Raw genomic sequence first — 23,456 nt, 5'->3', positions numbered from 1 at the left:
GGGAAGTTTTGCTGAATTTATGCAGGACATGACTGAAGCCATAGTTAGATAATCATACTGTATAGTAGAGTAGCAACAGTGGTGGTGAGGCCTTTGAATTTGGGATTTGGGTGTTGCTGCCTAATCCAGTCATTATACAGTTATGCATCTTCTTTATCTACTGCGGTCATGAGAAATACTGACACTCACAATGCTGTTAGGGAGGGAGTTCCAGGATTTTGACCCAATGACACTGAAAGAACAGCGATATATTTCCAAGACAAGTTGGTGTGTGACTTGGAGTTGAACTTGAAGGGGGGGGTGTTGTCATCAATCTACTGCCCTTGCATTTTCTAGATCGAAGAGCGATGGAAAAATACGTATTAAAATTATACTAAAATTGACAGATATATGTGGAAAATCTTGAAAAAATTGTTTTTTTTAACTGGAACATTGATTTTGTTTTACATTGGATCTGACAAAGGTTTTCAAAGCTATTGAATAATTTGAAAGGATAAACAGGAGGAAATTTTGCCTCACAGCAGTGAGATACCGCAAAGTATAAATAACCATGGGTACAGACTCTTCGAGCTTGATTTTAACTAGCTGATCATCATGCCCCACAACCCCATCTGCACTACTGTCAGAGGCTGCACAAAATTGTATTAATGCCAAGAATGGCAAAGTCAAGTGCAGTCCACTGGCTGGTGGCAAAAACTTGGTGCCTCTGATTTTGATCAACAACTTTGTTTATGGTGTGCAACCAGTAAAAAGGATTCAGAATGAGGCTACTGATCCTTGGCATGGCCAATTTGCTCTGGAGGCCTCCTGGCTTGAGGATCAGCAAAAAAGAAAACCAGAAGCAAGAGGAAATCAAGTTTCTCTTTAAGGGAAATCAATTAGCTGTGAAAGGAAACAGACTTCTGTGTCAGTTAGGTGAGAACTAATGCCTGACATTGCTTCAGTATATAGCAACCTTCAACTCCCTTGTGCAGGACATTCACAGTGGTATAGCATTCTGAAAATGAATGACCTGCCCAACCTTGGTCAGTCAGTTTAGGAATGGACATTCTCAGCAGCACTGTTTTGGCAGAGCCCACTCACAGGTTCTTTGGCTGTTACTTAAAATACTACAACAATGAATCCTTTTAAAAACAATCTTGTCCTTTATATTGATCTTGCGTAAGAACTTGAGAAATAGCAGCAAGGCTGGGCCATTTGGCCTTTTGAGCATGCTGTAATTCTTGTAAGATTATGGCAAAGATCCTACCTCAGTTACATATTCCTTTTTTAAAAGAAATCCTCAGTTTCCTTATTAACCAAAAATATAGCAACTGTGTCATGAATATATTCACTGGCTAAGCAACCACAACTGTACTGGATGAAAAATTCAAAAAATTCTCAATCCTTTGAGTGAAGAAATTTGTCCTCATTGTACTCCAGTGGAAACATCCAACATTTGCCCTGTCAATTCTTACAGAATTTACATTTCAGCGAGATCACCTCTCATTCTTCTAAAGTTGGGAGAATACGGGCTTAGTCTACTCAATCTCTTTACAAAGTACAATCCCTTTTCCCCATGAGTCAGTCTTTGATCTATTTCTTCTAAAGCCAATATGTTCTCCCTTGGAAAAGGAATTCAAACCTGTAAACAGGTGCGGTCTCACAAAGAGCTTATGCAATTCAGTAAGACTTTGTCAATTTTTACACTTCAAAGCCTATGTACTAAAGGCTAGCCTACAATTTAATTCCTAATTCCTTGTCATATCTTACTTGTTTGAGGGTAGCAATTTAGAAAAATTAAATTGTGACCAAATTCTAGCTCATTGACTATTATTGGCTCCAAATGTCGATGCGCTGACACAGTTCCAAACATTTCACTTTCCTTGACTTCTTTTGTTGACTGGAAGTAAGAGCAACACTTAGGAATAATATTGCTAATGTACAGGATACTATATTAAAAAGGAACATTATAATTTTAAGATAAAGCTGTTGTTTGAGAGCATTTGTACCTGTTTGTACTCATTTAAAATAATTTTATTAATAAGGTGATAATGGAAATGGTCTGCCAGAAGACATGCTCTAGTTATTTGTTGTGTTTGAATTCATTAGCAGCACTTTTAGTACACTGGTGTACCATTAAAGTAATGTTGGAATTTTGCACATGTATCATCATGGAAATGTAAAATATAACTCACACTTAATATAACACGATCACGCTCCATCAAATCAGCAAGTTTATGCAAAAGCCTCCCTCTTCCAGAAGCATCCATCCTGCGCCATGTTGATCCAATCTGAAAAGCTTCTCGAGCTGCTTTTACTGCTTTGTCAACTTCCACCTTGAAGGTAACAACGCACAGTCACCGTGGGTCTTTTGAAAATTTAACAGTGAAGGTTATGGTTGTTATAGTTAGGCAACGTTGTAATCAGTTATAGCACAATAGTTAAAATTAAGACATTCTTCTGGATATAACATGAAGACATTCAATACATTACATACTAAAGCTGCAAGGAATGATTATACTATATGCACTCAGCCATTCACCTTTAGCGTTTCCATAGTTAAATGCAACATTTTTGGGGCACAGATTTATTTACAAATGAAGAAGTACATCATTTAATGAATAGCTATGTGATTGATGAAAGAATTAAAGCTGACATACTGAGAAAGAAAATAGGTCCAGAAATCCACCCAGTTTTTCAGTCACTAAAGAGCTAAGGCTCCCAAATGGCAGGCAGCAAGTTCACGTGGAGATTAGAGGACACAGCCTGCCATATTGGTGAAGTTCAAAGGACTCCTTGATGCCTCGAATACAGATTATTTGTTCTGAGGTCACCAGTCAGCGCTGGTGTTAGCTGCAGGCAGGTATACGGGGTTTATATGCAGACCTAACAGATGATTCTTAAAGAAACCGCTTGTTAGTCAGAAACCAATGGGGCAAGCTTTAAAAATGTACCTGAATGCGGATTCAGCAGGAGTATCCTTCTTCCCCATTTGCAACACTTTCCACCCGACTGCATATCCTGTGATGTGGTTGTAGTCACACCCTTCTTGTCTCACATAACTGAAAACTGCTGCAACCACAGTTACTGCTACAATCTATATATCACAGACACCACAGAAATGATGCCAAGATCCAACATTGGGGTACTTCAGGCCTTATTGCATGGCTCTATTCTGTGCCCCCATACATCCAAAATGGGTGCACTTTGTAATTCTATCACATAGTTTTTGATTCTTATGAATATAGCAATACCACATTCTTATTTAGGAGTGATCAGGCTATGCCTAAGATTAAAAAGAACAAAATACATTTTGATGTTATATAAGAACAGAGATTGACCATTCAGCACCTCATGCCAGCTTCATTATTCAATTAGATGCTACCTGGATCTGTACTATAACTCTATCTCTCAGGTTGTCATATATATATCCAACAAGTGTCACTTGTCATCTTTACCTGACCTGGTTTATACATCACTCCAATTCCCCTCCAATGTGGCTAACTTTCAACCACCCTCAGAATTGACCTAGCAAGATATTCAGTTGTATTCAAATGATCAAAGTAGTCCAAGAAGAAAGCTCACACTGTCTTTTCAGGATAATGAGCATAGGCAATAAATTCACACCCCATAACTTAGAGGGGGAAAAAAGGATTTAAACAGTTATTTGCAAGGATTTTCTGTCTGCTTCCTGGTCAAGTTATTAAAACAAAAGTTAGATCATAAGGCAAGAATAAACAATTTTTTAAAGGTAACAGAGTCAGGACCTGTTTGTGAGAATGGTCTAAGACATGGGAGCAGAAACAGTTTTCTTTCAGATGCCGACTGACCAAATGTGCATTTCCAATATCTCCTGTTTTAATATTCTATATTTATATTGTTAGGAAATGTACAGGAAATACAAAGACGAACAGATAAAGAAAGAGAAAAAAAGGCTCCTTCTTCTGTTTGACTAAAACCAACAAAAATACAATCTCTGACCTAGCAATTAGTTATAGAAAAATGCACCTGTGGGCATAATAGCATTATTCATGGACTCTTCTGTATCTGGCAAATGAATGGAAGTGAAACAGAGCTCTACACAAGCTGTCAAAAAATGGATCAAGGTAATTCAATTATTGTTCATCTCATAATTCGTGCCTGGTCAAATATCAGAGAAACCAAAATTAGTGGTAATTTAATCTTGAGTAAATCTATGCTTTTTATTCAACGTAAACACAATTCTCCCTTTTAATTACGACAATTTAACTTACAGCCCTAAATTGCACTTATCATTGCATGTCTGAAATTACTCTCACAATTTTATCTTAGACGTTTGAACAGAAGTAAACTAACAAATTGTTAGCGTTCTTAACTAGTTTAAAGAACAACAGTGAGCTTTCTTTAAAATGTTAACTAAAATTTAAAACAACTTTTTACTTGTTTTGATTTACTATTTGTCCATTCCTTTAAATATCTGATTGCTTGTACCATGCTGTCTTCTGAACAACCTTGTCCCAGGCTCCTATCAATGGAAAATACCTGTGGGAGATATGTACAAGTTGTTTGCATGATACTGAATTCCTTTATACTTTGCTTTGAACCGATCTGAAATGGCTCAGAAATTCATTCTGTGAGAACATATTAGATTCAACCTGCATTTTATCATTGCACAATACTACGTCTTGCGTTATGAATGTGAAGATCCTGTTATAGCAATTTAAGTAGGAAGGATAATGGTATCAAGAATGTAGGAACTTAATACATTATTGTAGCAAGCAATGTTTCCAGAATCTATGCAGCAAAAACATTAAAGTTAAAAGCCTCTGAGCTCAAAACACACATGTGACTCCACTAACAATGTTACCCAATTTTGCATCTAGCATTTCCTGATGAGAGCTAAGAATGTTTTATTTTAAATTGTCACGGAAAATGAGTAACTTGTACCACTCATGTCATTGAGCAGAAGCATCAACTGCCAATATAGGCAGGCTAAGCCTTACATGGCATTGGTGCATGGAATATCTCTTCTGATCCAAATGTTGCTGTTTCTAATGGGAGCTACTGTCACCAGAACTGAGCCCCACTCAAAATTCAGGTGGACATCAACTTACAGCTCAGTTGGCACAATATCCAGTCCCAACATTTTGGTCACTTCACAAAACTGAATCATGTGCAAACATCACGTGGACATTTATTGTATTTTCTACTTGTCTCTAGTCAGCTTGAGAGTGTAAGCCTTTTATAAACGAGTACAGTGGTACTCACATGAAGATTACATGAGAATTCCAGGATATTGATACATAATGATAAACCAACAGCAATAAATATGCATAATTTGATGGTGCAAAATTTGGAGGACAACTGACAGTAATTGTGTTCCTATGATTTTAGTGCTCTTCTCCTTCTCAGAAGTAGTAGGATTGACAGGTATTGTTTCAGCACAGTTAGAGAATATCTGCAGTGTTGGTTAATGCAAATTACAGCCACTGTATGCCAGTGGAATGGGTGAATATTCAATGTATTGAAAGGGACAACGATCAGTCAGATTGGTCTGTTGTGAGCACACAGCATTCTGCTGAATGTAGAAGAACATTCCCTTATATTTCTATAGATTCCAATAGGTATTTGAGAGATGCGTGAACTCTGCCTGCTCTTCGGTCATGCTGTTAACATGAGTATATGAACATTAGTATAATTAAGCTTCTGGTCAATGGTGATCACCATGGGATGGTAATCATGTGTGTTCAGTAAAGAGTACAGTTGAAGCTCCGGCAATTCCTTTTATTTATTCTTTTATAGGATCTGGGTGTCATTGACAAGTCCAGTGTTTGTTGCCTATCCCTGATTACTCTTGATATACGCCAAATGGCAGGGTATATTAAGAGTATACCACACCTTGCTTCTGGAACTTAGATTATGTGTCCTTGTCTGGTTGAAGGCTATAATGAAGTTTGGAACCCAGTGACTCTAGCAGAAATCATATTGAATAGCTGAATATTGCTGAATAGATGTTGTGTGTTGACAATATTTGATGAGTCTTACCTTCACTCCACTAATGATTGAAAAAAATACTAACCGGTGATAATTCATCTGATTAGATTTGTCTAATTTCTGAGGGTAGGGCATACTTTGCAACCTTCCACATTTTTGCTGGATATTGATGAAATAGCTGACACGTTGTCTACGGATCCAGCAAATGCATTGGTTGAATATTGCTCCAGTAAAAACAAAACAAAACTTTTAGCAAACACTATTTAACTCTTCTGCAATGTGTTTTCTTTTTAAGGTCATTAAACATCGATAAGACTCTATTGTGGTTCTCCGTTAGAGTACTGGTGACTTTACCAGCAAATTGATCAGGCCTCAACAATTTGACTCACTCCACAGGATATCAAGAAATGGTTGGAGGCAATGGATACTGCGAAGGCTGTGAGCTCTGAAAGCATTCCGGCAATAGTACTAAAGGCATATACTTCAGAATGTGCCACACCCCTAGCCAAACTATTACAGTACATTGGTATCTATCAGATAATGTGGAAAATTATCTGGGTATGTCCTGTATACAAAAAGAACAAATCCAACCCGGCCAATTACCACCCCATCAATCTACTCTCCACCATCAGCAAAATGTTATTACATGCCATCAACAGTGCTATCAAGTGGCAGCTGCTCAGCAATAACCTGCTCAGTGATGCCCAGTTTGGGTTCCACCAGGCCCACTCAGCTGCTGCCATCCTTATAGACTTGGTTCAAACATAGACAAAGAGCTCAATGCTAGAGGTGAGGTGAGAGTGGCAGCCCTTGGCATTAAGGCTGCATTTGACCAAATGTGATGTCAAGGAGCCCTAGCAAAACTGTAATCAATGGAAATTAGGGGAAAGCTCTCTGTTGGTCGGAGTAATACCCGGCATACAGGAAAATGGTTGTGACTGTTTTAGGACATTTGTCTCAGCTCCAGGACATCACTACAGGAGTTCCTCATGGCAGTGTCCTAGGCCGAACCATCTCCAGTTGCTTCATCCATTATAAGGTCAGAGGTGAAGTGTTTGCTGATGATTGCATCCTTTCAGAGGCCTTGAATCTTTGTCAAGTGTTGTTCAGATTGAACTTAGCTGAGGTCTGTCTTTGTGTTTCATATGGATTTAGCATAATTTTCTTACTTTTGTACTCTATTTCTCCATTAATAATATCAAACATCCAAATGATATTTTAAGTCTTCTCAACTTGTCTTGCCATTTCCATAGATTTATGGACACACACCCCAGGTATCTGTTCCTGCGAATCACTTTATTATAATATCATTTAGTTTATATTGTTTTTCTTCATTCTTCCTATAAAATGCATTGATTCACACTTTTGTGTTGTATCATTTGCAATTGTGTCTGCCCATTTTACTGGTCTCTCTATGCCCTTTTGATGTCCATTACTATACTCTGCTGTTTAAGACATTTCACATTACCTGAAAACATTGGTATTACACCCTGTACACTCAACTAACAGCCACTAATATAGAATGGCCTTAAGACTGAGGGTTCATCATTCTAAAATTTCTATCAGTTTGAAAAACACTAAATGCTCACTTATTGCTGTCCCTTAGTCAATGTGAATTTGTGTTGTCATTATATCTTTAATTCCAGAATTTTTAAATTTGTTAACAAGTCTATTATATGTATTTGATAAAATATCACTTCGAAAGTCCATCTATACTACATAAACAGCATGACCCTAATTCATTTCTCCCTATTACTATTTTAACACACTCAATCAAGTTGAATAAATATACGCTGGTTTTCAATTATTATCCAATAATTTTGCAAATGTCAATTAATTCTGTCTGAGCCTATTGTCCCTAATTTATCCCCACAGCTGATGTTAGGCAGATTGTCTATTAGTGCCTGGTTTATCCATCTCTGCTACATATTTTTTAAATATGGGTATAAATTTGCACATATCATGCGTCAAATTGCTCACATACTGTATCTCAAAATATTATTTTCTGAAAGATCAAGGCACCTTCCATTGTCAGTAACCATAATATAAAAGAAAATTGGCAAAAGATTAACTGTTTTAGTCTGTGTTTTGAAGTTCCTGTGTTATGCTCTTTTTGAGGTTTCAATGTTGTGCTCTTCTAGTTCCTAATGAGTGAGATTTGACTTGCACAGGAAAATCTGCAATATCACATAAAAATTTACATAACTATGATTAGAAGGAAATATCAATCATACTTTGTCAAGGTCATTTTTCAATAAGTAATTAAAGACCTTTGGATTCAGGTAAATATTTCCTTAATGGTAAAGTTTTAAAATTCATAGTTGTAGATAATTTTAGAATAATCACTCATGAGATACTGGAATTGTCAGCCAAGGCAGCATTTATTGCCTTTCCTTAATTTCCCTTGGGGAGATCGTGGCAATCTTTTTGAACCACGACAGTCAATGATGCATAGATGCATCCGCAGTGCTGTTAGGGAGTTCCAGAATTTCGACATGGCAACAGTCAAGGCACAGTTATCTACTTCCAAGTCAACATGATCAATGGCTTGGAAGAGAACTTGCAAGTGGTGCTGTTCCCACATATCTGCTTTGCTTGTCTTTCTAGGTGGTAAAGATCTTAGGTTTGAAAGGTGCTGTCTAAGGACACCTTGGTGAGCTACTGCAATGCAGCTTGTAGATGGCACATACTACTGTCACTGTGGTCTATGGGGAAGGAAGTGAATGGTTAAAGTGGTGCATGAGATGCTAATCATGTCAGCTGCTTAGTCCTGGACAGCATGAAGCTTCTTGAATCTTGTTGGAACTTCACTTATCCAGGCAAGTCAAAGCATTCCATCACACTCCTGAATTGTGCTTTGTAATTGGTGGGCTGGTTTTGGGATGTCAGGATGTGAGTCACAGCAGAATTCCCAGCCTCTGGCCTGTTCTTGTAACCACAGGTACTTTTATAGTTGGTCCAGTTCAGTTTTCGACCAATGATAGCCCCAGGATTTTAATTGATAGAAAACCCACATAGTTCATACTCTATGCAAGAATATGGATGTTACAAGTGTTATAATACAACTTCCTTTGCCTTCAAAAAAGAAACATTTATGGTCCAATTACATCTGATATAATCATGTTTCTTCATCCAATTATTGTGCTCTTAGCAACTTTAACCATCTAAGCATTGGAGGAGAACAGAGTAAGACTCAATAGCTTCAGAAATGTCTTGTTGTTCAACAATTGTCGATTCCCTTTTGATTCACTTTAGAACTGCAGAAAGGAATTGTACTATGTGCTCATGTCACTCACCAAACAATATACTTCTTTCATGATGAATTTAAAGTCAATATCTACATAACGTTCTACATCATGTCACTTCTGAACTCCCTGTTGGCGTGCACATCAGCGCTGTAATTTTATTCAGAGTGCAGCACATGATGTTAGAAAAGGTTCAAACTGCTAAATAAAGACTGTCTTCGTTTGACTTGATTTTAACCTTTGTGTCAATGTATATCTTTTGCTCAAGCCCGACCATCAAGAATGCGATCTCTATGTAAGTTGCTGCAGATACTATCTACAATGAACTATAACGTTCAGCATATAGCTTCATCAGTCATCCTTGAAGAAAAAAAGTGCCAAATGCAGGCGAACATGTACAACAGGCAAAACTGGCAAAATCTAAGCGTGGTTTCAAGCTCAGACAGTCTTATTTCAGTCGACTTGATATATGTGTAAGGCGACTGACAGAAACTTAATGAATTTAAAAAAAAACGAAACGCCCTTTTAAGTATTATTCAAAAACACCGAAATTATTGAGCAAACCCACTTTGTCGCCTTCTTCTATGTCGCAGATCTTCTCTCCCGTGGCAGGGTTATAGGTTGTAAACTTTTTGCCACTGCTGGAATTGTGCCACTCATTGTTGATAAAGATCTACAATAAAACAAACACATACAATTGGACACCGATTCTAAGCAACATCGCTGCAAAACAGTGATCCCGAAACCCCAGTGACCAGCTTGCTTTACCTGCTCTTTCAGTCCCCGGTAGAGTGCACCCTAGTTTTACTGATACACTACTGGGGTCTAAGGAATCTCAATGTGTGTGAATCCTCTGATCATTTAAAGGTTGGTCTGTTTTCAGTTAATATTGCACTTTATACATCGCATGGGTCAGGGTTCCTGCTGTACATTGTTTTCCCAGAAGCTCCTAAACACTTTTTTTTTAATCTGTAATTATCTGAGAACATGATTTGTCTTAGTTATCAAGAAACACTTGAGTTGTCCAGTTTCTAGCTGTGGTAAAGCTCAGGACCTGTTTGTTGGCTGTTTGCTGCAGCTTAGACACATTGTGTGTGCAGGCTTGCCGTTCTGTAGCAGGTCTCGGTAACTTCAATCGGAGCACGCGAAAAAGCGCACTTCTTGTATGTTTTTAAAACAATAAAATTGTTAGAACCACTATTTTCTCCGTCATAGATTCCACTGTAGTGCGCACAAAACGTATTCAGGCTAATGTTAGCTCAAGGAATTGATCGGAATTCCAGGTCTATGCATTTTTTTTTAGTTTCAGATTTAGTCCAGTTTATGTTTACATGAAATAACAAATCTGGGCACAGGGCTGCAATTGGGAAAGTTGTAGGTGCCGGAACTGTTGCGATTTGAAATGAACGCACTCACCTTGGTATATTTGATTTGCAGCTCAGTAAGTGGCGCGGGTACATAGCGGGGAGCTGGCGCTGGACTTTCGTCGTCGGCAGCTGGAGCACTCATGTTGTACTTGTTTGCTTGTGTTCCTGGAATAGGCGTAGTTCAGGTTCAGACACAACAAAAGCTTCCTTTCCTTGCAAAATAATAACTTAAAAAAAAAAAACAAGTCCACAGTTCTCGCCTACTTTTGTTGTCAGCCAGAAGGTGCTGAAACAGAGTTACTAAACACCACTAACACTCAGAGAACCGATTGGCTGAAAACCACGGTACAGTGCATGGGGCACGTTCAAAGGGCAAATCCCCACCTCTCAGCAGCAGCATATAGAATCAAGTCACAACAGATTGAAAACCGCCTGTGATCATTGCAATCGTTCCCAACTAGTTCAGGTTATAAAGTGATGGTTATATATTAAATAAATAAACGTCAAAATAATGAAAACGTTATTACCTAAGCAATCTTGAAAGATCAGCCCTGTTAAGAGTCGCTAGGTAAATGAGAAGTTCATCACTTTATTTTTGCCGAGTACACTTGAAGGTTATTACAGTTTCCATTCAGCAGGTCGATACATTTAGATATTAGGCTAATTAAACAGGCGTCAGTGCTTTTCTTACCTCACTGGAAACGGCCGTAGCAGTTACTGAATTCCTTACCAAATCATCAAAATTGATGTTTTTAATATTTATTCGTGGGATGCGGGCGCCGCTGACTAGCCAACATTTATTGCTCAACCTTTGTTACCCTGAGAAAGTGATGGTGAGCTGCGTTCGTGAATCGCTGCAGTCTGTGTGCCGTAAGTTTGATCCAGTCACAGTGAATGAACGGCAATATATTTCCAAGTCAGAATGAGGCCTGACTTGGAGGGGCACTTGCAGGTGATATCTGCTGCCCTTGTCCTTCTAAATGGAAGTGGGCTTTGAATGTGCTGTCTATGGATCTTTAGTGAACTTCTGCAAGTGCATCTTGTAAATTGTATTCATTGGCTATTACATCTCCAGAGATTTGCACATTTGTCAGATTTGTGACTCTTCTTGCACTTAGTTCACTGATACTTTTCCTTGATATCTAATCACAAGATATTTGTCTGTACAAATTGATATTGTTGCTGAATCTTTCTTTCTTGACTTTGATTCTTCCACTTTGCTACTTCCACTTTCCCATTGGCCTTGTCACTTTGCCATAAAAATGAATTGCTAAAACTTACATTTACACTGTGACTTTCATGCCTGTGGATTATTCATTACACTTCATGGTCAATTAAGTACTTTTTGAAATCTAGTCACTGTTGTAACACAGAAAATATATCTGTATACAGCTACGTCTCATATATACTAATGTGATAATGAACAGAATAGTTCAAGGATAAATACAGACCAGAAAAGTAGGGAAAAAAATCCATGCTCTTTTCAATATAGTATCATTTTACATCCACCCAAGTTGGAAAAGTCTGTTTAATGCTTCATCGAGCAGACAGAACTTCCTAGTGTCAGGCCAGGTTTTGTGTTCAAGACTCAAAATGAACCCTTAGCCATCTGACCCAGTGGCAAGAGTACAAACATTGAACCACAACTGGCACAATGTCATAATGCCTATGATCTATTAAAGAATGCATTAGCATTACAACCTAAGCATAATTCATGACAAAATTAAGTTTTATACTGCGTGAAATTTACCACTCATTGAGTGTAGAATGAAATATGCAAGTTTATTAGACCTCTGACTTCTTATAAATCTATCTGAAGTTAATGTGAGTGCACATTGTGTGAATACTTTCATGATTCATGCGTGTAAAATTAAGAATTTTAATACATTTTAATCACTTATGTTTATCATTCTGTACTTGAGTTCAACAGAAGAAATAAGCAACAGCCAAATATTAAGGTCAGTCCATATCTCAGTATGACCTTCACAACCAACTTACTGTGTAACTTTGTACTGATATCATGAAATCTTTCCTTGTAATGGGTTAAGTCAAATATGTCTATTGTACCTGGGGTCATAGAATCAAAGTGCATTGATTCTGACTGTCCCACACCAGTTAGTATCAAATCACCAATTCCCCATTCTTTCCCTGTAACCCTTGCCCACAGCTGATGGTGGAATTTGAATTAAAAGAAACAAACTAATATTAAAAAGTCTAACAATTACCATGTTGATCACTGTCACTTTTTCAAAAATTCATTCATGTGATGTGCGCATAGGTCAGCATTTAGTGGCCATCCCTAATTGCCCAGAGGGCTGTTGAGCATTAACCACATTACTGTGGTTCTGAAGTCACATGTAGGCCAGACCAGGTAATGGCATCAGTTTCCTTACCCAAAGGACATTAGTGAACTGGATAGGTTTTTCCATCAAAAAACAGCAGTTTCACTATTAGGCTCCTAAATCCATAATTTTTATTGAATTCAATTTCCACCATCTGCTTGGTGGGATTTGAGCCCAGAACCACAGAACATTACCCGAGTTTCTGGATTAATAGTCTAGTGATAATATCACAAGGCCTTTGCTTTCCCAATAAAGCCCCTTTGATTTACTAATGTTCTTCGGGAAAGAAACCTGTTGTCCTTATCTGATCTGGCCAACTTGTGTTTCCAGACTTCTTGCAATGTGGTTGACTCTTAATTGTCTTCAGAAGTGGCCTAGCAAACTGTTAAAAAATCTCAAAAAGAGAACGAAACCAGACAGACCACCTGGCCTCAATCTGGGCACAAGAGACAACAATGACAAACTTAGTCCTGTTGACCCTGCAAAGTTTACCGTACCAATATCAGAGGTAGAGCCAAAATTGGAAGAGCTGTCTCACAGATTGGTCAATCAGCAGCCTGAAACAGACATACTCATGAAATCAAACATTAAAGACAATGCCCCAGTCACTGTCATTATCATCATTTCAGGTATGTCCTATTACACCAGTAGGACCCAGCAGAGGTGGTGGCACAATGGGTACACACTAGGTTGGGAGTTGCCTGGGAATCCACATTGACTCTGGACTCCCTGAAGTCTCATGGTATCAAACATGGACAAAGAACCTTCCTGCTGATTATCACATACTGCCAATTTCTTGCCTGCAGCCCTCTGCTGATGAACCATGCAAACATCCAAACAAGGAACAAGAGTAGGCCACTCAACCCTTCATGCCTGCTCCATCATTCAATAAGATCATGGTAAATCTGATTTTAACTGTCAACTCTACATTTCTGCATCTCTCCGATAATCTTTCATTCCCTTGTTAAGCAAGAATCTACCCATCTCTGCCTTAAAAATATTTGAAGATTCTGTATCCACTGACTTTTGGGGAAGAGAATTACAAAGACATGCAATTCCAAAGACATATAACCCTTTGAGAGAAAAAAAAAGGTTTCCTCAACTCTGTGTTAAATGGGCACCCTCTTGTTTTTATCTTCTGATGCAGTACTCCTTCATGTTGTACACCACTTGGAGAAAACAGTGAGTGTGGCAAGGGTTTAGAAATTGCTTGGGGTGGAGGACTTCAATATCCATCACCAAGCAAGGCTCGGCAACACCATTTCTGACTGAACTTATCGAGTCCTAAAGGACATAGCTGCTGGGCTTCATCAAGAGCAGGTGGTGAGGAAAAGCACCAGGAGAAAAAGCAGGACAAATCCAACCCAGTCAATTACAATCCTGTCATAAAGGGAAAAAAAAAACCCGATCTCATCCTCACCAATCTGCCTGCAGCAGATGCATGTGTCGGTGACCATGTCCACGTATTGGTAGGAGTGATCACCACACAGACTTGTAGAGGCAAAGTGCTGTCATCAAATTAAGAATCCAGCATGTTGTGTGGCACAATCGCAGTACTAAATGGGATAGAATTCAAATTGTACTTCAACACAATCTGTAGCATAATGGCTTGGCATATGTCCCTCTCTACTATTGCTATCAAGCAAGGGAACCAACACTGGTTCAGTGAAGAGCATAGGAGGATCAGGAGCAACCACCAGGGGTACATTAAAAAGATAAAGTGGTCTCCTTGAGTGTCAAACAGCATACGCGGCAAGTGAGAGTCAGAGCTAATCAAATTCACAACCAATAGAATGGATTTAAACTCTACAGTCCTGCCATATCCAGTTGTGAATGACATTGGACAATTATTGCCAAACTAAATAATAGCAGCATTTATGAGACAGGAACAAAGTTAATGTTTTGATTCTGATATGACTCTTCAGAAAATCAACTGGTGAGCTACAACAAAGGGCCACTTCCAAGTCAAACAGTGAAAGCAGAATACCATAGTCAGGGTTAAGTGATCCCATCACCAAAAATCAAATCTAAGCTCTGCAGTCTTGTCACTCCCAGTAATGAATGGTGGTGGAAAATCAAACAATGAACAGGAACAGGAGGTTCCACAATTATCATGATTCTTAATGATGGGGAAGTCCAGCACAACATAATAAAAGTTAAGATTGAAACATTCACAATAACCTTCAGTCAGAAGTGCTGAGTGAATGATTCATCTTGGCCTCCTCAACATTACAGATGCCAGTCTTCAGCCAATTTGATACACTCCACACAATATCAAAAAAAGGCTGAAGGCATTTGAAACTGCATAGGTTATGGTCCTAACAACATTCCTGCAATAAAACTGAAGGCTTGTGTTCCAGAAGTTGCTGTTCCTTAGCCAAGCTGTTCCAGTACAGTGACAATACTGGCATCTACCCGTCATGTGGAAAATTACCAAAGAATGTCCTTTACACAAAATCCAAAAACAAATCCAACCTGGCCAATTACCAACTAGTCTGCCTACTCTTGACCACCAGTAAATGGTGGAAGGAATCATCAACAGTGGTATCAATCAGCACTTACTTGGCAATAACCTGCTCAGTGACATTCAGTTTGGGTTTTGCCAGGGCCACTCAACTCCTAACCTCACTATAGCCTTTGTTCAACATGGACAGAAGAGCATAATTCTGGAGGTGAGGTGAGAGTGACTGCTCATGACATCAGGACTGTATTTAGCCAAATCAAGGAGCTATGGCAAAACTAGAATCAATGGGAATCAGAAAAAAACTCTTCTCTAGTTGGCATCATTCATAGCATAAAAGAAGATGTTTGTGATTGTTGGAGGTTCAGCTCCAGGACATATCTGAAGGAGTTCCTTAGGGTAGTGTGCTAGACCAACCACCTTCAGATGCTTCATTCATGATCTTATCCCCATCATAAGGTCAGGAGTGGGCATGTTCACTGATGATTTCATAATGTTCAGCACTACTTGCAACTGTCAGATACAGAGCAGTCCATGCCTAAATGCGTTGAGACCTGGACAATAACCAGGTCTGGTCTAACAAGTTAGAGACAAATAAAACTGCAGATGCTAGAATCAAAGGTAGACAAACAGGAGGCTGGAAGAACACAGTAAGCTAGGCAGCATCTGGAGGAAAGGAGAAGTCAACATTTCAGGTATTACCCTGCTTCAAGGTTTGAAGAAGGGTGATACCAAAAACGTTGACTTCTCCTTTCCTCCGGATGCTGCTTGGCTTTACTGTGTTCTTCCAGCCTCCAGTTTGTCTACCTTGGTCTAACAAGTGGCAAGTTACACTCGCAGTATAAAAGTGCTAGGGAATAACCATCTCCAACAAGAAATAAGTTAAACATCAAACCTCGGCAGTCACTAACAATATCATTACTAAATCCCCCACTATCAATATTTTGCAGGTTGCCATTGACTAGAAACTGAACTGGACTAGCCATACAAATACAATGGCTAGAAGAGTAGGTGAGAGGCTAGGAATATTGTTGTGAGTAATCCATATCTTGACTCTTCAAAGCCTGACTACTATCTACAAATCAGGAGTATGATGAAATACTCCCCATTTGCCTGGATGGGTACAGCTTCAACAATGCTTAAGAAACATGACAGCATCCAAGACAAAGCGGCCCGCTTGATTGACACCACACTCACAAACATTCACTCCTTCTACCAATGATGCACACTTGCAGCAGTGTGAATCATCTAACAGATGCAATGTTGAAATTCACCAAGGCTCCTTACATATCACTCTCCAAACCCACGTCAACTACCAAGTCAAAGGACATGAGTAGCAGATGCATTGGGAGACCATCACCTACAAGGTCATTTACAAGCCACACACCCTTCTGACTTGGAAATATATTGCGCTCCTTCAGTGTCACTAGGTCAAAATCCTGGAACACCCTCCATAACAGCACTGTTGGTCAACATGCACCAAAGTAGGCAAGTAGGAATGGGCAATGACTGCAGCTTGGCAAATGAATACCACATCCAAAATTGAGTGAATAAAAATAAATAATTAAAATTATATAAACAGAGCACTTTGGGAATTCTGCCTTTGTGGTCCATTTTAGGACTGTTTTACTGGTAAAGATTATTATGGGAAAGAACCATGAATCTTGGACCTGTAGTGCCATACGGAAGAACAACAAAGGTGTGGCAGCAGGTAATAAAACGCATAATTTGTTATTCTTTCTGAAGACTTTCTTGGATCATGTGATATGTTCCTATCACCAGGTGAAATGCATTCTTGTTGAGAAATTAAGGTGCACGTCCTCTTGGGACTGTATGACTTCATGGTGGCTGTGTGGATCTGTCTAGCTTGTTGGCCTCCTGTAATAATGTAACACCATCTGTATCTGATGAGAGATCAAAAAGGTAAATATAGTCTTTGGCATGTATGATGTGTACCTGTAGTCATAACATCACTAATGTAAGAACGGTATCAACACGAGTTTAAAGCTGAGTAGGTCTATTGTTGCCTTGTCATAAATTACCACTTGACAAATTTGTTCCTCTTTGCTACTGATTTCCATTCAGTACTGTCAATGTTTTCTCTTACAGATTCCCTTGGCTACATTTGTAATAGGATTTACTTTTGTAAACATATGACGTAATTACACCTTCCAGTCCATAGTGGCACTGTAGTGCCTTAGTTTTTCATAACCCAGCACATCAGCCTGCAATTCAGAGAAATTCTGCTCCTTTTCAACACGCCATCAATGGAGTTCTGTGTACAATTTTGGTCTCTGCATTTGTGGAAAGATGTTCTTACATTGGAGGCAAGACTTATTTGTAAATCCCTGGCTAAGGAGGTTGTCCTATGTTAAGAGGCTCAACAACTTTTGTCTGTATTCTCTGGTCCGTGAAACATGTAATATTTTGAAGGAGGATAATAACTGTTTTGCAGATCAGAGAATTTAAAATGCAAGGACACAGGGCAGAATTTTCCATTACTTTTAGTGTGGTCAATGGTGAGAAAGTTATGAAAATACCATGAGTATGAAATGAATCAGATTCCCAACATCAAGGAAACATTTCCAGCTTTCACCTCAACGTTTAAATGGCAAGTTCTGAATCTTGTTAATGTGTGGCGACCACCTTATTTCCATGCATTTGCATCTCATTCTTAGCGAATCTTACCCAATTTCCATGCAGCTCCCAACTCTCCCCTTAATCACATGGTGCCACCAGATTCAGTCAAAGGACTTGCCCAGTCACTGCCCACGAAGTTGGCCACAATTATTAGCCACTTGTTCCAACTAGAGTCCAGGGATCAGTGTCCTAGCTGTGTAGAATTGGGCCACAGTCAGTCTGAGGGTAACAGATATGTCAGTTAGAGACATCTGTTATGGGACAGGGCCATGCTCAGTTGAGATTGACCATCCAGTTTAGTCTGAGGGGGTGTGCCACTGTCAGTTTTTGGGTATTAGCTGACGAGGTCTTACATGGAGCAGCCCGTACAATACCATGTGGGAAGCTCAAATCTCGGGTTTAGGTTCATTGGACTGGGCTATTGAGGGAATGATGGTAGTGAAAACAGCTAATTCCAGATAAAAAGGGTGGGGTTTCATACAGCACAGGAAGGGTGGGAATCAACAGAAGATGAGGTGGGTGGGTAGGTGGAGAATGGTTTTCACAATTCACAATCATCCTAACCAAACTAAAATACAGTGTATGATCAACAAAGGCAAGGCAGCTTGAAAAAAGCCATGAGTTCAGGGATTAAATGGGAACCATTAACATACCAAAAAGGGGCTGATCAGAAATGAGGGGAGATTGAAAGATTATCAGGGACACAAGGACCGAAACACAGAGAAAATATCATGATGAAAGCAGTAGTTGTTACTTTCCTGACTCATCAGGACACAAAGTTGAAACCTTGTCATCTTCACACCAACTTCAACTTTGCAATTTTGAGAGAAAATTGCTGCAACCACGTACCACAGCAGACGGAGTGAGTTACTGTGTGATAACAAGGTGTAAAGCTGGATGAACACAGCAGGCCCAGCAGCATCAGAGGAACAGGAAAGCTGACGTTTCGGGACTAGACCCTTCTTCAGAAATGGGGGAGGGGAAGGGGATTCTGGAATAAATAGGGAGAGAGGGGGAGGCAGATAGAAGATGGATAAAGGAGAAGATAGATGGAGAGGAGACAGACAGGTCAAAGAGGCGGGGATGGAGCCAGTAAAGGTGAGTGTGGGTGGGGAGTTAGGGACGGGATAGGTCAGTCCAGGGAGGACGGACAGGTTAAGGGGGCGGGTTACTGTGTGTTTCTCTTTGGGCATGGAGTATAATTCTTTGCTTGTGAGGCTTTATTAGGCAACTGTATTAATCAAATATCTACTGATTCAATAATAACCTCATCTGCCACCAAATTGAATTACGTTTTATAGATCATTCGTCTGGCAACAATAACTGTTACAAATTATGTCCTAAAACAATCATGACTGTTGCATACTTTGCATCATTGCCCCTGCCATGTCAGATACACACAGCTATACACCACTAACTTTCTCACCTGGCTTTGACACTTCTGCATCACTTTTCAAATCTGGAGTAAAACATAACTGCCACATTCTCACACCTAACTGCAAGTGTGCGACAACATGGTTTGTGATGTTACTGTGGTGGATCTGCAACATACATCTGGATAAAGTGACATTATTTAGAGCTCCATATCAAGGCGTGACATTGACCTCCTGGTGAAGGTGAAGCCTCCATGCCACCTTTTGTGGACATGTTGCTTCATTGTAATAGTTCTAAGAGATCAGGAGTGCCATTACTAACATGTTATTCTATTTCTGACATTCTCCATAGACTATTGGCTCACCTGTCTAAGATGGAGCCAGCACTTGGAGGATTCCCTGTGGCATTGCTGACATCAAAGACAAAGATGTTGTGACTGAGCTAAGTTGGAACAGAAACCTCCAGCAGCAGCCACACAGCCTTCAGAGGGGACAGCCCGAATCTGAATCCACTGACCTCATTATCTACAGCAGCTGGAGACCCAGTGAAACTGGAGATTAAAAAAGTGCTGGGATATTATCACCGAAGTATGTTATCTACATTCAGAAGAGATGGGTGACCTTCCCATCCTACTGGCCATTAAGGACACATCAGTTTTATACCAGCGGCTCGTTCTAAGGAGCACTGCTCCCCGAGGGAGAGTGGACATGTAAACTTGCCATTGCACATCTCCTAATCTTGAATGGCAATGTCATCCCTTGAAAAGATGAAAGATAGAATAAAACATTGTCTGCAAAGATGTGTGAAATCATCACTAATTCCATCCTGTCACTCACGGGGGGAGGGGGTGTTCTAAGTATGGATGAACTATGCAGGACAGACCCTTCCACTATCTCTGCACATTTCTTTCGCCCTAGTGCTGTCCACATTAAAGTGTAATGCCTTGGCTGCAGTCAACAATGTGTTGGTTCAGGGATTCCTGATGTCTAAGATTATCTGCAATGGAGTTGGTTGCTTGTGAGAGATCGGCAATACTTGTGAATCATCTTTAATGCTTGGCCATTCCATCCTTAGGTTCCATCATTGCAGGATTCTTTTCAGTGAAGCAGCCCCATGTCACACGTGAGGCAGTAATATTGTGGTACTGTCACTGGATGAGTGATCCAAAGACCCAGGCTAAATCTCTGAGGTCGTGGGTTTAAATCCCACGATGGTGAAATTTCAGTTCAATAGTCAATCTGGAATTAAAAGCTAGTCTAATGGTAATTGCAAAACAATTGTCATAATAACCTGTCTGGTTCACTAATTTCCTGAGAGAAGGAAAATTTGTCATCCTCACCTCGTCTGGCCGACATGTAACTCCAGACCCAGGGCAATGCGTTTGACTCTTAACAGCCATCTGAGGTGGCCCAACAAGTCACTTAGTTCAAGGGCAATGCATCCCATAAATGAATAAAGGAAAGATATACTTAAGTGTCCTCAGTAAGATTTTCTTTCTTTCCCTTCCATACTTCTAAGTGCAGTATCACTACGCTCAGCTGCAGGTGGAAGGAACCTGCTCTGTAATGCACCTTGTTGTCCTGGAAGACTCGGTTGGCTATCCCTTGGGAATTAGAAGGCCCACCTCTGATATGATAGGGTCCTGCACATAGAGTCATACAGCATGGAAACAGACCCTTCGGTCCAACCAGTCCATGCTGAACATAGTCCCAAACCAAGCTAGTTCCACCTGCCTGCTCCTGCCCATATCCATCCAATCCTTTTCTATTCATGTATTTATCTAAACGTCTTTTAAATATTGTATAGTTTCACCCTGCCATGTTTGGGCTTCTTCAGACTTGGACTCTAGGGTGTCTTGAGAAGGAGTTTCTGGAAATCTTTTGTGTTACACCTCTCTCTACAGCTGCCCGTAGGCACCAACCTGTCATTCTGAAAGGAAGAGGCACCTGAAGTAAACTTCATGTCCCTCATCTCCCTCATTCTTTGCCATTAATGCTGAGCATCAGTGGTAATCGTTATGGAATGCAAGTCTATGAACATATTCAGAAAACACTGTGTGCTGGACCTAGCTCACTGTGCATAGAGGCAGCACGGAATTGATTACATTGGTGGACTCCATCCTTTGATCCAGTTTACTGACTGATTCTTGCAAAACTGCCTGCTGCTCCTGAGCCTATCCATGCATTTTCATGAAGTAATTAATGAAGGACTCCATGAAATTGTCTTTCACATGGGGCTGAGAAGGTTCTTCCTCTCCAGCAACCTTCTGAGTATCAGAGACCTGGGTGGATTCTTCCTTGACCAGCTGCAGACAAGTATCTATAATGTACTTGCCAGACTGAACTCATGAATTGATTCTTAATAGAGAATCCACCGAGGTGAAAGTCTCTGAACTGGTGGAGGGTGGAGGTGAAAACATTATCAGAGCAACCTCTGAGGGTTGAGTAGCTTCCACCTCAGAGATAGAGATTGGAGGCGGTGCTGGTTTCTGTCTCATTGTTGTCTACTGGGTCCCAGTTGTGCCTGAAGAAGGGAAGAAGAAAGGGAATTGGTTGTTTAAAAAGGGCAAAATCTTGTTTACAATAGAATGAGTTATTACTGGTACTAATGGGAGAACAGTGCAGCATAGCACCAATGAAGCTCACTCGGTTGGCTGGACATTGAGATTTTGGTGCCCCACACGAGCAGTCACCCTTTTCTCCAGACAGGTCCAGCACTTTCTCCTCATATGGCGTAAGGTATCTAACATTCTCACATCCTGCTGCCTGTCTGTCTTGGTTCTCTGAATCCGGTTATCAAATAATTTTTTTTTCCCTGCAATGAGACAAAGGGAGGGATTGAGTCCATTGAAAGTGGATGGGAAAGGTCTTCGTAGTGGTGCAGGAGCAGTAAAGGCAGTGAGGTGTCCCTCACATAGCCAATGAGGCAAGCATAGAGTGTTGGTCATTTGGGAGGAAGACATTGGTGCATGCAATAGTCAGAGTTGCAGGTCTTTGAGATTTGGTTACAGGTGTGTGAAGGAGCACAGATATGCTGAGTGGTGACCCTGTGAGTGTAAAATGGAGGCACTTAACCTTACGGAGCACAGAAAGTCATTAGCCTAACGCAGATGCTTTCTGTGTTATTTTTGACCCTGGAGACCGCAATGATGTGAACTACTATCTCTGCAGTACTCGCTGGCTGCATCTAGTGTCATGGCCTCCTTTGGCAGTCTGGAAGAAGCAACGGTGCTCTTCTTCCGATCACCATGCCCAGGAGCACCTCCAGTTCTCTGCCTGTGAAACAAGGTGCCAGCTCCCCTTTTTGGGCCATGTTCTCGGTGAAGAGAGTCAAACAGTACACAATCTCCTAGCTTGCAGCATCTGAAGTGTTGTGGAGCTGGGATTTCAATATGGTGCCAGCATTGCAAACGTTGTAAGGTCCCTGCAGTGGCAAGTGTCCTGCTACTCTTTTCTTTACAACTGCATGAGGCAATGCCAAAGTGATTGTCTGCATAATTAATGAGCTGAAGGACAGACGATTGTGGGAAAATCATCACCATGGCAGAACGCCCAGTGTGAATCTCACTAAATAAAAAATACTTTGCCAAAAAATAGGAATATTCAGCTCACAATTTCAGAATAAGGGGCTATTATGAGATAGAGATGAGGAGAAATCCCTCAGTCAAAGGTTTGTTAATTTTGAAATTCCCTGGGCCAGAAGGCTGTGGAGTCTCCATCATTGAATATAATGAAGGCTGGAAAAGACAGACTATCGATCTTTCAGGGAATCAAGAGAATTGGGGAGCAGGCAAAAAAGTGGAGATGAATGCAATGGTCAGCCCTGTATGAACTGAATGGTGGATTTGGCCCAATGAGGCATGTTGTCTACTTTTGCTCCTATTTCTTTTATTCTTGCACTTGATGCATTCACAACAAACTTCACTTCAACTGAGGATTTCATTTTAATCTTGACTCCCCACATGCAAGGTGACAAAACATTTATTAGCTCACGCTGTACTTTTTACAATTGATGGAATAAAATTGCTATAAAGATGTAGGAGAATTCTAATGAAGTAATTAATAGAAGTTTC

The 23,456-nt window shown here is 40.1% G+C and overlaps 1 protein-coding gene across 5 annotated transcripts in view; it reads right to left on the bottom strand.

Moving 5' to 3' along the window:
- Positions 1 to 23,456, bottom strand: part of LOC109927365 (aldehyde dehydrogenase 1A1-like) — a 97,089-nt gene that overhangs the window by 57,323 nt on the left and 16,310 nt on the right. For 2 of the 5 annotated variants that reach the window (XM_020527364.2, XM_048595142.1), the window contains exons 2-4: positions 10,617 to 10,732; positions 9,769 to 9,873; positions 2,178 to 2,318 (exon numbers count right to left, since the gene is read on the bottom strand). In XM_020527364.2, coding sequence (XP_020382953.2) covers positions 2,178 to 2,318; positions 9,769 to 9,873; positions 10,617 to 10,709 — 339 coding nt within the window. In that variant the 5' untranslated portion in view covers positions 10,710 to 10,732. Of the gene's footprint in view, positions 1 to 2,177; positions 2,319 to 9,768; positions 9,874 to 10,616; positions 10,733 to 11,094; positions 11,199 to 11,258; positions 11,382 to 12,018; positions 12,059 to 23,456 lie in introns of those variants that run through there. The other 3 variants (XM_048595139.1, XM_048595140.1, XM_048595141.1) reach the window with 3 other exon arrangements.

This window comes from Rhincodon typus, chromosome 3, assembly GCF_021869965.1.
Source record: "Rhincodon typus isolate 14 chromosome 3, sRhiTyp1.1, whole genome shotgun sequence".
NCBI classification, from domain to species: Eukaryota; Metazoa; Chordata; class Chondrichthyes; order Orectolobiformes; family Rhincodontidae; genus Rhincodon; species Rhincodon typus.
The sequence above is the reverse complement of the archived record's forward strand: the minus strand, read 5'-3'. Positions and strand labels throughout refer to the sequence as shown.